We start from the raw sequence: 13573 nt of genomic DNA, 5'->3' as shown, positions 1-13573 counted from the left end.
AACAAGGCAGCATTTGACAGAGTGTGGCATCAAGGAGCCCTAGCAAAATTGAAGTCGGTGGGAATTTGGAGAGGGGAGGGGCGGTCTCCACTGGTTGGAGTCATACCTGGCACAAAGGAAGGTGGTTGTGGTTGCTGGAGGTCAGTCATCTCAGTCCCAGGACATGGCGGCAGAGGTTTCTCGGGTAATGTCCTGGGCCCAACCATTTTCAGCTGCTTCATATTCCCTTCAAAATAAAGTTAGAAGTGGGGATGTCCACTGAAGCAGTCCCTGTCTACATGCAGAATGACCTAGAAATCATTAAGGCTTGGAATGGTAAATGATGAGCAACGCTTGTGATGTCAGGTAATTGTCATCACCGAATCACATCCTGGGGGTTTCCATGGACCAGAAACTGAATGGGACGAACCATATAAATACTGTGGCTATGAAAGTTAGTCAGAGGCTGGGAAACATGCCGCTAGTAATTTGCCTTCTGGCTACCAAAGCATGTCGACCAACTATAAGGCAGGAGTCAAGAGTGTGATGGAAAGCTGTCCAGTTGGATACAGCTGTGAGGCATTTTGGATCACTTCAGAGGGCTTTAAAAAATATAAATGTTTATCAAGAAATTTTCATTATAAACAAAATAATATAAAACAATTGACCCAAGCTACAATAACACACAACACAACAAACATGGGTGGCACAGTGGTTAACACTGGGTTCTCACAGCTCCAGGGTCCCGGGTTTGATTCCAGCCTCGGGTGACTGTGTGGAGTTTGCACTTTCTCCCCGTGTGTGCGTGGGTTTTCTCCGGGTGCCCCGGTTTTCTCCCACAGTCCAAAGATGTGCAGGTTCGGTGCATTGGCCATGCTAAATTGTCCCTTGGTGTCCAAGGTGGGGTTAAAGGGTCACGGAGATAGGGTGGAGGTGTGGGCATAAGTAGGGTGCACCTTCCAAGGGCCGGTGCAGACCTGATGGGCTGAATGGCCACCTTCTGTACCATAGGGATTCTATGATCAAGGACCCATCACTGGAATGCTGACAGATATTGATGAATAATCACCTGCCTAAATTTGTCTCGTGTGAATTGATGCATCTTTTTAATAAAAGAATCAAAGTAATGAGGGAAAACTGTGAGTCCAGTCAAATTTCTCTGGCGAGTTGGTGTTTTACCAGCAGCAGCTCAGTCTGGGAAGAAATTTTACCCAACAGCTATTCTCTAATTCACCTCAATGTGTTGACCACCAGGTATCTCCGAGGTTATCTTTGGATGTTGTTGTTGCAACAATGAGATTTTGTGGTCCTGAAGGGGTATGTTGGCAGGTTACAGCGTGGCAACATAGTAATGCAGTCTGTGTTCGATGGGATGATGCACTATTCCGTATAAAAATAATACACCCATCTGCTTTTTCTTAAATAAGAGGGAGGAAATTGTCCACAGCACCTGGGATTACATCTGGACAAGGCATTTAATTCATGCCAAGTTTGATTTTTTTATCAATTCTTATCGTCTTTTCTTTCCCAACTATCTATAGAAGAAAGGACCAATATAATGTCATTGGCTTTGTGTTCTTCTCCCGGGCAAAAACTGAGCATTTCACATAAAGTCATAGATATTTACAGCATGGAAACAGGTCCTTTGGCCCAGCTTGTCCATGCCGCCCAGTTTCTATTACTAAGCTAGTCTTTGCCCGCAATTGGCCCATATCACTCTATACCCACCCTGCCCATGTAACTGTCCAACTTTTTTAAAGGATAAAATTGTACCCGCCACTACCACTGCCTCTGGCAGCTCGTTCCAGATGCTCACCACCCTCTGTGTGAAGAAATTTCCCCTCTGGTCTCTTTTGTATCTCCTCTCACCTTAAACCTATGCCCTCTAGTTCTAGACCCCTCTACCTTTGGGAAAATATGTTGACTATCGACCTTATCTATGCCCCTCATTATTTTATAGACCTAGAATTGTCCTTTCCTCTAGTCTTAATATTTACATTTCAAATTCTGTGGCTGTGTCATTTTCACTGTTTATAGCATGTTTGCTGCCATCTCATGGCAGAGGCTAGGTACAGTTTCAGTGACGGACAGTTCCAGCACCACTACCAGCTGTTTTTAACACACTGCCCCGTCTGTTGGGTCGGAATAGAATTGACCGTTCTGGCCAATGTATAAACTACTTGTGTCAGTCATGCAGTGATTACAGATGTGGGACCAATTATAAGAACAAATTAGGATTGCCGTAGATGGGCAGCACGGTGGCGCAGTGGGTTAGCCCTGCAGCCTCACGGCGCCGAGGTCCCAGGTTCGATCCCGGCTCTGGGTCACTGTCCGTGTGGAGTTTGCACGTTCGCCCCGTGCTTGTGTGGGTTTCGCCCCACACAACCCAAAGATGTGCAGGGTAGGTGGATTGACCACGCTAAATTGTCCCTTAATTGGAAAAAATTAATTGGGTACTCTAAATTTATATTCTAAAAAAGATTACCGTAGAATACTTCTCCAAGAGAGAGACTGTTCTGTCTTGCGCTTGAAGCATCCGGCTGCTCCTTAACCATTGTGTGGTTTTTATGCCCCCAATTTCCTAACCAGTCTAATTCTATGTGTCAATCACTTTTTCTGTGTGAATACCCTTCCTGTCTTAAATTTACCTTTATCCCTCATCCAGTTTGAATAAAAAAAAATGTTATCATGGGATATGAGCTTCACTAATAAATTGAATATTTATTGCCCACCATAATTGTCCTTGAGCTGGGGTGGGTGGGTGGGGAGCAGCTGCTGTCGTGAACAGCTGCAGTCCATCTGTGTAAGTACACTGACGATAGGGCAGCACGGTGTTGCAATGTTTAGCTCTGCTGCCTCACGGCGCCGAGGGTCCCAGGTTCAATCCCGGCCCCGGGTCACTGTTCGTGTGGAGTTTCCACATTCTCCCCGTGTCTGCGTGGGTCTCACCCCCCACAACCCAAAGATGTGCAGGTTAGGTGGATTGGCCACGCTAATTTGCCCCTTAATTGGAAAACAAAAACAGACTTTTAAAAAGCACACTGACAATATTGTTAGGAAGGGAGTTCCAGGACTTTGACCCACTGACCATGAAGGAATGGGAATATCGCATCAGCATGATCGTTGGCTTGGAGGGGGGGGAACATGTTCCCGTGTACTTGAATGGTTGGTTCAGTTTAGTTTCTGGTCAATGGTAACCCCAGGATTTTGATACGGGGGGGAGGGGGGGGGGGGGTGGGGGGGTTTCAATGATGGCGATGCCATTGAATGTGAAGGGGCAATGGCTCGATTATCTCTTGCTGGGCATGATCATTGCCTAGCACTTGTGTGGCATGAATATTACTTGCCACTTATCAGCCCAAGCCTGAATGCTCTGCAAATCTTGTTGCATTTGGAAAGAATTGCTTTAGTATTTAAGGAGTCTTGAATTTGCTGAACATTGTGTAATCATCCATGCATATCCCCGTTTCTGACCTTATGATGGAGGAAAGGCCATTGATGAAGCAGTTGAAGAGGGTTGGGCCTAGAAACTCCTGTAATCATGGAATTCCTACAGTGCAGAGGGCATTCAGCCCATTGAGTCTGGACCGATCCTCTGAAAAGCCACCTCGATCCAATCCCCCGCCCTATCCCCATAACCCCACCTAACCTTTTGGACACTAAGGGCAATTTAGCATGGCCAACCCACCTAACCTGCACATCTTTAGACTATGGGAGGGAACTGGAGCACCCGGAGGAAACCCAGACAGACACAGGGGTGCACACTCCACACAGACAGTCACCCAAGATCAGAATCAAACCCAGGCCCCTGGCGCTGTGAGCCGACAGTGCTAACCATTGTGTCACCAAGATGTCCTGGTTCTGAGATGATTGGCCCCCTGTCACAACCATCTTCCTTTATGCTAGTTATTACCCCAACCATTGGATTTCCCCCTTTATTTCCATTGACTGCAGTATTGCTAGGGCTCCTTGATGCCACATTCTTGTTACATGCCTTGATGTCAAGGGCAGCCACTCTCGCCTCACCCCCTGAACTCAGCTGCTCTGACCATGTTTGGACCAAGGCTGAAATGAGGTCAGGAGCTGAGTGACCCTGGCGGAATCCAAACTGAGTGTCAGTGAGCAGATTATTGGTGAGCAAGTGCTGTTTTGTAACGCTGTTGACAAAATCTTCCACACTTCGCTGATAGAGAGTAGACTGATGGGGGTAACGGACCGGATAGGGTTTGTCTTGCTTTTTGTGGACAGGGCGTAACTGGATATATTTTTGGAATACAGCTCCTTCGTCAGGTGATTCACTTGATGAAGGAGCTGTGCTCCGAAAGCTAGTGATTCGAAACAAACCTGTTGGACTTTAACCTGGTATTTTAAGACTTCTTACTGTGCCCACCCCAGTCCAACACCGACATCTCCACATCATGTATATATTTTGGCATTGTTAGTTAAATGCCAATATTTTTGCTCTACTGGAACAGCTTGACGAGGGACTTGGCAAGTTGTAGAGCACAAGTCTTAAGTACTAATACCACAAATTTGGCAGGGCCTTTCCAGCACCTTCAGCCATCTCTTGATATCACATGGTGAATTGAATTGGATGAAGGCATTCATCCGTGATGTTGGGGATGATAATCATCAAATGGGGGTTATGCCGGGTCATGAGATTACAGATTGTGGTTGAATGTAATTCTGCCACTGCTGATGGTCCACAGCATCTTGTGGATGCCCAGTTTTGACCTGCCCTGAATTTATCTTACTGAGCCCAGTCATTGTGCCTCACGACACAGACCACGTTGTCCGAGTGGCCTTGGTCTCTGCAAGGACTGTGCGGTCATCTCCTGCCACCTCTGTTATGTAAAGATCCATCTGTAATGGGTAGATTGATGAGAGTATGTTGGTAGTCTCACCACTTGGTGCAGGCCCAGTCTGGTAGATATTCCGATCTGACCTGGCCAGCTTGGTCAGTAACAGTGCTATTGAGCCACTCTTCCCATATTTTCCGCCTTTGTTGCCACAACATCGAGGTGTGTCAGCTGAGGGCAGTTGGTTTCTTTGCCTGTGTTTGATCCTATTAATGAGACCTCGCAGGATCCATTGTCAATTTTGAGGAATCCCACAGCAACCCTCTTTTGACTGTATACCCCTGTACCATCACCTCTGGTGGGGCTGCCCTGCTGGTGGGACAGGATGTGCCCTGGGGGTTGTGATGGATGTGTCTGGGGACATTGACTGTAAGGTATGATTTGGTGAGTTTGACCATTGATTGGTCTCTGGGGCCACTCTTTAAATTTTGGCACGAGTCCCAGATGTTAATGAGGAGGATTTTGACGTTTTTAAGACAGAGTGGGCTGTTTTCGATTCAGATGCTCAGGTTGATGTCAGATGCTCTGTCCAATTTTATTCTCTTTAGTACTTTTCTGCAGTAGTCTGGTAGAACTGAGTGGCATACAAAGCTATTTCAGATAGCAGTTAAGAGTCAGCCACTTGTACACCCATGTTAGATTGTCTTCCACTTAATTTGATGGCCAGTTTTCCTCTCATTGCCAGCTTGCACATATCAACAAAGTCCCTTCTCCCGATACAGTGGTTCACATTAGTGACAGATAGCCTTGGATTTGATACTTGCAATTTTTTGGAAGAAGGCGTTGGTCTCACTAGTGTGTTTGGTACAGATGATTGATCCTTCCTTGGTTCTGTGATGGTGCATGAGGCAGACAAACCACATTAAAAAAAAATTAAAAAACATCTGTGTCCTTGGCTAGGTTTTCCAAGCACAAGTTGGCCACCTGTCAGGCCTATAGCTTGAGGGGCATTGCTCCGCATTCAAGCAAGGCTGACCTTGAGACACCCGCGTTCTTGCCACCTGCCTGCGCTTTCCACCTGGAAAGAATTGCAAGTTGATGATCAACCTCTTTATGAACGAGTCTTCCATGGCCATCAGTTCTGGCGTGGCCTCAAACCCAGAACCTCTGGCTCAGAGGCAGGGCGCTACCCACTGTATTCCAACACCTCCCGATTGATTGATCACCAACCTGGGTATCATTGCTTCTGGGTCTATATCTTCCTTTCAAATCGTAGAACCACAATAGCAAATTTCTGTGTTGAAGAGTAGAAATCCGTGGGCTGTGTTGGCTTACCTGAACGGTGTGGGTGAAAATTGCAGGGCTTTCCAATTGTGCCGATTGAGATGTCCAGCACCTATAAATCAGAATTAGTTAGCAGTGTTTCCATTTTGAATGCAGAGGTAATTTACAAGGAAGTGATTTCTCTCTCAATTTCTTGTACATGTGTTTTGTATGAATTGCATTTGAGTCCAGTATGGGTTGCAGACTATCTTTATGGCATGATATTTCTTCTATCCTCTTTTTTTTCTTCTATTCTATTGCATGCAGCTGGAGGGGGTTCTCCATGCAGTCCTGCTATCCTCAGGAAGCAGAAAGGTGACTATCCATGATCCTTACAGTATCTGTTATTGAACTGTGAATTTCTAGCTGCCTTCTTCCTTCCGTCCTTTAGCTACTTTACAAATGTCTGACATACTGTGCGTTGCTGTCACTAGGATTTCAATAAAGCTCGTGCAATGGTGGATAGAACTTTCACAATTCGGAAAAACGCCCCAAATTAAGATTACAGATTTTACCCTTGCTTTGGCTCTGAGAGCTGTGTCAATGCTGCGGTTGCCAGTCTTGATGTAGTAATTTTAATTGTGAATTAATATCCTTCTGTATTAAACTCCCATCGAGCTTTATGAGGCTTAATGGTACCAATATCCTAGTGACAGCACTGCTTTAGATTGCTGAAGAGAGCGGGGTGTGAGAAAACTTGGTAACTATATTTAGTAAGGACTGACGCAGCCTGCAGTAAACCCAAATTTCGCCATGGTTTGGAGTAAGGAAAAGCTGTCACTGTGTATGCCTTGTGTTTGTAGTGATAACCCAGCCCCCCCATAGTTCTAACTTTGATATGGGGCCAAGTGTTCCATGTGGGCTGTCATCGAAAGTGACTGATTCCAATGGGAAGACTTTGTAGGGGCTGAGTTGCAGTAGGCCTTATTCATGGGCCTTGCTCACACGCCACACCATGCGGAATAGTGCATGTTTTAGGAGCACTGCTGCCACTTTTATAGGTTTAAATTTAGGAACTGCGCCAACTGTTCAATTTAGCTACTTACTAAAATGTATTAAACTGCTGCACACTATGATGAGGAGAGGCACACTCCTTCCCTGAATGGATTGTGATACACAGCTTTGCACTGTAATAACGATAATCATGATGCTGCGATGCAGTTTGACTTGATGCCATATTGATTTTTACTTGTGCATTTCATTTTTGCATTATTTTGACTTTTAGTTAGTTTGAAATTAAATTAATCACTCAGTGTTGGGTGAGAATGTGGCAAGATAAATAGGTCAACATTGCGTATATTTCAAAACTATTATGGACGCTTCACCAAACCTAGAACGTGCCAACATTCGGCTGAGATGGACAGACCTTTGGTGTCCCAGGGTATTAAGGACAGTGGGTGGGAGAGTGAAGTTGAAGCCCAAGGTCTGCCATGATCATATTGAATGGCGGAGCAGACTTGACGGGCTATGTGGTCTACTCCTGTTCCTATTTCTTCTGTTAGTCACTGCACTACGAATTGGCTACTTGCATGCAAAGCACTTTGAAACAAGCTGGGGGGTCTTGTCTATAGGAAAGACTGAAGACTTTTAGGTTATGAAAAGTTGAGTAGACGCAGAACTGTCTCTGCTTGTGGGTGAGATCAAAACTAGGGGCCACAACAGTAGACTCTAATAAATCTAATGGGGCATTCAGGAGAAACTTTTATACCCAGAGAATTTCCGAATCTTTACGGTGAGAAGGAAGCCATTTGGCCCATCGAATCTTCACTGCCCCTCTGAAGGGCACCCTACCTGGTCCCATTCCCCATGCCTTGCCCTCATGGCCTTGTACATTCCTTCTTTTCAGATAGCAATCCAGTTTGCTTTTGAATACCTCGATTGGACCTTCTTCCACAACCCTCTCAAGAAGTTTGTTCCAGCCTCCAACCCCAACCACCCCATGGGTGAAAAATATTTTCTTCACATCAAGCCTACTCCTTTTGCCTGTTATTTTGAATCATAGAATTTACAGCGCAGAAGGAGGCCATTCAGACCATCGAGTCTACACCGGCCCTTGAAAGAGCACCCTACTTAAGCCTATGCCTCCATCCTATCCCTGTAAACCAGTAACCCCACCTAACCTTTGGACGGTAAGGGGCAATTCAGCGTAGCCAATCCGCCTAACCTGCACATCATTGGGCTGTGGGAAGAAACTGGAGCACCCGGAGGAAACTCACGCAGACAAGGGGAAAAAGTACAGACTCCACACAGTCACCCGAGGCCAGAATTGAACCCAGGTTGCTGAGAGGGAACAGCTTCTCATAATTTATTCTGTCCATGCCCCTCAGGATCGAGAATATCTCTATCAAGTCTCCTCTCAGCCTTCCTTTTTCCAAGGACACCAGACCCAACCTCTCCAATCTATCCTGTTTATCCCTGGAATCATTCTTGTGAATCTCCTCCATACTCATTCCAATGCCTTCGCATCGTTCCTCAAGTATGGCCACAAGAACTGGACAAAGTATCCAGATGAGGCCTAACTAGTGTCTTATACCAATTCAACATGATCATCTTGCTCCTGCACTCAACGCCCCTATTAATAAAACCGTGGACACCTTATACTTTATTAACTGCTCTCTCAACGCGCCCTGCCATCTTCAATGATTTATGTACATATACAACAAAGTCCCTTTGTTCCTGCACCTCCTTTAGAGTTTCTCCCTTTTATTATATTCTGTCTCTCCACATTATTCCTGCCAAAAGAACTGTCCTCATCTAAGTTGCCAACTCTTCTAAACTTTGTATCGTTTGCAAATTTTGAAATGATGCCCTGAGCACCACAGTATAGGTAATTAATATATCTGCAAGTGATAAATCACCATCTCTGAATGGTGATAATGTTGAACTTGCTACCACAAGAAGTAGTTCCAAAAAAAAAAATCCAATTAAGGGGAAATTTAGTTTGGCCAATCCACCTACCCTGCACTTAGAATCATAGAATTTACAGTGCCGAAGGAGGCCATTCGGCCCATCGAGTTTGCACCGGCCCTTGGAAAGAGAACCCCCCCCCTCCAAACCCACACTTCTACAGTAACCCCATCCAACCTTTTTTGTTTTGGACACTAAGGGCAATTTAGCATGGCCAATCCACCTAACCACATCTTTTGGACTGTGGCAGGAAACTGGAGCACCCGGAGGAAACCCACGCAAACACGCGGAGAAAGTGTAAACTCCGTGCAGACAGTGACCCAAGTCTGGCAATCGAACCTGGAGCTGTGAAGCAACTGTGCTAACCACTGTGCCACCGTGCCCCAACCACTTTGGGTTGTGGGGGTAAACATGGGGAGAACGTGCAAACTCCACACGGACAGTAACCCAGGGCCGGGATCAAATCCGGACCCTCAGTGCCGTGAGGCAGCAGTGCAAACCGCTGTGCCACCGTACTGCCCAAATCTATCCACTTAAAGCTGCTTTCCCTGCTCATTGGAGGGCAGCCCCACCTTTCCTCATAACTGAAATCTCTCATTCCTTAGTGTTCTCGTAAGTCTGTTCTGCACCCTCTCTGAGGCCCTGACATCCTTCCTAAAATGTGGAGTGCAGAATTGGATACACTGCCTCAGCTGGGGCCAAACCATTATTTTATAAAGGTTCGGCATAGTCTCCTTGCTTTTGTACTCTGAATCTCTATTTTTAAATCTAAGGATCCTTTGTGCTTTAACAGCCTTCGCAAACTTGACTTGTGATGATTTGTGTGCAATTGCCCACAGGCCTCTCTATTGCCCCCTTAAAATTTTTACCTTTTAGTTTATGTTGCTCTCCTTTCTTCCAACCAAAATTAATCCGTTCACAGTTCTGCACCAGAATTAATTTTCCATGTGTCTGCCCTTTTCAGCCGCCTAGCTCCCTCTGAAGTCTGTCTTCCTCTCTACTCATTATATTTCTGAGTTTTGTGTTAGCTGCAAATTTTGAAATAACCAACGCAGGTCATTTTAGAAAATGCAGTTGTGGTGATTGTCCCTTTAAGAGCAACTCAGGCCATGTGACCCTTACACTGCTGCCTTGCCCTTAAAGGGACATTCACCACAGCAATGGTCTGACTGCCGAACCTGGGGGAACACCACTGTGCACTTTCATGTTGACTTGCAATGACTGGACATCAAAATGAATTCATTAGGGAGACCCTGAGGTTATCAGAAAGATGCAGTTGAAAACAGCAAGGACGTGTATTCAAATGGCTGCTTTAACCGGGGCAGCATGGTAGCACACTGGCAGCACAGTTGCTTCACAGCTCCAGGGTCCCAGGTTTGATTCCCGGCTTGAGTCACTTTTGGGTCTGCACGTTCTCCCTGGGTTTCCTCCGGGTGCTCCGGTTTCCCCCCACAGTCCAAAGATGTGCAGGTTAGGTGGATTCGCCATGATAAAATTGCCCTTGGTGTCCAAAAAGGTTAGGTGGGGTTACTGGGCTAGGGTGGAGGTGTGGGCTTCAGTGGGGTGCTCTTTCCAAGGGCAGACTCAATGGGCCGAATGTCCTCCATCTGCACTGTAAATTCTATGAAGAAAATTTCCAAGCCGGGAGGGAAAGGGTTTCAGATGATGGTTATTGGAAATGAAGTGAGCTTTATACTGCAAAGTAAGGAATCTGAGGAGTGTGTTTGCACAGTGCCAGTAATGAATATATAGATTTTTGGGCCATTAGGAAATTAAAATTGTACAGCAGTGCTTGGTTTCAGTCCCCATTCAGATGATTTATTCGGAATCAGATTTTGATGATGTTTGAGGATTTCGCACTAACCTGTTCATCACTTCAGTGAAATAGTCATTTTAAATGTATATTTGGGAACTTCATTTTCACCCGATTTGTGCATTAATAGGCAAGATGGTTTCTGGAGAAGAGGATGGACTTGAAGATGATGCAGAGACCCGGTCAGAAGTCAGCACTGCCACTTTTCCAGGTGTGTAGCCCAGGGGCAGATCCTCTGCTCATTTTTCCATGCTCATGATCCTGCTCATTCCTCTTCAGTTCGTAAGAACTTCCCATTTTCAACCTTCATGAGCAGTGGGTCGTATGACTAGGGGAAAAGAATGAGGTGGTTTCCCGTCACCTCCCTCACGCGCACTTAATTGGACATTCTGAATTCGCCCTCTGTGTACCCGGGAGATGAGGTGGGTTGCTGGAGAAATGGCGGGAGCAGCCGCTTGATCCAATTTCCAACTGAAATGGCAGCCACAGATCTTTATAATCCCAATAAAATTCAGGACCAGAGCTTTTGCAGTTGTTCTAAGTGCTTTGTTCAAGTAAAAGTTTTGCCATAATCATTCAAGTTCTCAAGTCCCACTCCAAAGACTTGAGCGTAAAATCTAGACCCCACTCATCCTTTCATTGGACACTGTACTACATTTCTGCATCGGATTTCATCATGGAAGTGTGGAAATGTATAAGCTCATTACTGAGACATTATGCTGTGCTGTTTATTTTTACATGCACATAACAAACATCCATGTTTGCTAATGCATTGTTCTCGCCCACACTTTTAGGTTCAGTAAACAGTGAAGGTGCTGTTGATGTCCCATCACCTTCTGCCTTGGGGTCAACAAGCCCGGTGCCGGATTCTACTGGGCACGATATCATCACTCAACAACCACGTTCCCAGCATACTCTACAATCTGCAGAGTCTGTCGATCTCAACAGTTCGGTGACATCGGACCTGACTGGCCTGACGGTGGAGGGCGATGTTGATGAGGCCCTGAGCCGAAGCTCCAGTCAGATCAGCACCATCCAGTCAGACACCAATGTAGATCAGAACGACAGGACCAATCAGGCTATATCTCCACTCAGTGAGAGCTCCCAGACGACTGAGGGCCCGGATTCAGCCGTGACCCCATCCGACAGTTCTGAGCTTGTAAGTGTGCAGCGGGCAGAGGGGGGATCACAGTCCTCCACTGAGGGTCCCGACACCTCTCTCAGCTCCCCCGCGGAGGGCTCAGCCTCGGATACTACCACTTTCTCCTCCAGGTCCTCAGCTAGTCGCAGTGAAAAGGTCAGCAGCTCACATCCATTGAAATTGCTAAAAAAAAACTTTCCCCTCTCCAAAATTGTCCCTGACGCATCTGTGGCTGAGAGGGCTTCAGGCTTCTGTGCACCAATCTGATGCTGGTCACAAGTTGCAAGAGTGGCCCACACTGATTTTTCCTCTGGTTTTTCTCTCTGGCTCCATATCATTCTCATTGCATCCCCCCATCTCTTTCTCGCTCGTTACGCCCCCCCCTGTCTCATATTGCGCTGCTCCCCCTCTCTCTCATTGCGCTGTCCCCTCTCTCTCATTGCGCTGTCCCCTCTCTCTCATTGCGCTGTCCCCTCTCTCTCATTGCGTTGTCCCCTCTATCTCATTGCGCTGTCCCCTCTATCTCATTGCGCTGTCCCCTCTCTCTCATTGCGCTGTCCCCTCTCTCTCATTGCGCTGTCCCCTCTCTCTCATTGCGCTGTCCCCTCTCTCTCATTGCGCTGACCTCTCTCTCATTGCGCTGTCCCCTCTCTCTCATTGCGCTGTCCCCTCTCTCTCATTGCGCTGTCCCCTCTCTCTCATTGCGCTGTCCCCTCTCTCTCATTGCGCTGTCCCCTCTCTCTCATTGCGCTGTCCCCTCTCTCTCATTGCGCTGTCCCCTCTCTCTCATTGCGCTGTCCCCTCTCTCTCATTGCGCTGTCCCCTCTCTCTCATTGCGCTGTCCCCTCTCTCTCATTGCGCTGTCCCCTCTCTCTCATTGCGCTGTCCCCTCTCTCTCATTGCGCTGTCCCCTCTCTCTCATTGCGCTGTCCCCTCTCTCTCATTGCGCTGTCCCCTCTCTCTCATTGCGCTGTCCCCTCTCTCTCATTGCGCTGTCCCCTCTCTCTCATTGCGCTGTCCCCTCTCATTGCGCTGTCCCCTCTCTCTCATTGCGCTGTCCCCTCTCTCTCATTGCGCTGTCCCCTCTCTCTCATTGCGCTGTCCCCTCTCTCTCATTGCGCTGTCCCCTCTCTCTCATTGCGCTGTCCCCTCTCTCATTGTGCTGTCCCCTCTCTCTCACTGCGCTGTCCCCTCTCTCATTGTGCTGTCCCCTCTCTCTCACTGCGCTGTCCCCTCTCTCTCATTGCGCTGTCCCCTCTCTCACTGCGCTGTCCCCTCTCTCATTGCGCTGTCCCCTCTCTCTCATTGCGCTGACCTCTCTCTCATTGCGCTGTCCCCTCTCTCTCATTGCGCTGTCCCCTCTCTCTCATTGCGCTGTCCCCTCTCTCTCATTGCGCTGTCCCCTCTCTCTCATTGCGCTGTCCCCTCTCTCTCATTGCGCTGTCCCCTCTCTCTCATTGCGCTGTCCCCTCTCTCTCATTGCGCTGTCCCCTCTCTCTCATTGCGCTGTCCCCTCTCTCTCATTGCGCTGTCCCCTCTCTCTCATTGCGCTGTCCCCTCTCTCTCATTGCGCTGTCCCCTCTCTCTCATTGCGCTGTCCCCTCTCTCTCA

The 13573-nt window shown here is 47.3% G+C and overlaps 1 protein-coding gene across 10 annotated transcripts in view; it reads left to right on the top strand.

Annotated features, from left to right (window-relative positions):
- Positions 1–13573, top strand: part of htt (huntingtin) — a 256270-nt gene that overhangs the window by 60261 nt on the left and 182436 nt on the right. For 7 of the 10 annotated variants that reach the window (XM_038805852.1, XM_038805859.1, XM_038805856.1 and 4 more), the window contains exons 10-12: positions 6369–6416; positions 10952–11032; positions 11616–11980. In XM_038805852.1, coding sequence (XP_038661780.1) covers positions 6369–6416; positions 10952–11032; positions 11616–11980 — 494 coding nt within the window. Of the gene's footprint in view, positions 1–6368; positions 6417–10951; positions 11033–11615; positions 11981–13573 lie in introns of those variants that run through there. The other 3 variants (XM_038805861.1, XM_038805860.1, XM_038805862.1) reach the window with 2 other exon arrangements.

The sequence above is a fragment of the Scyliorhinus canicula genome, chromosome 8, assembly GCF_902713615.1.
Source record: "Scyliorhinus canicula chromosome 8, sScyCan1.1, whole genome shotgun sequence".
Taxonomy (NCBI): Eukaryota; Metazoa; Chordata; class Chondrichthyes; order Carcharhiniformes; family Scyliorhinidae; genus Scyliorhinus; species Scyliorhinus canicula.
The sequence above is the reverse complement of the archived record's forward strand: the minus strand, read 5'-3'. Positions and strand labels throughout refer to the sequence as shown.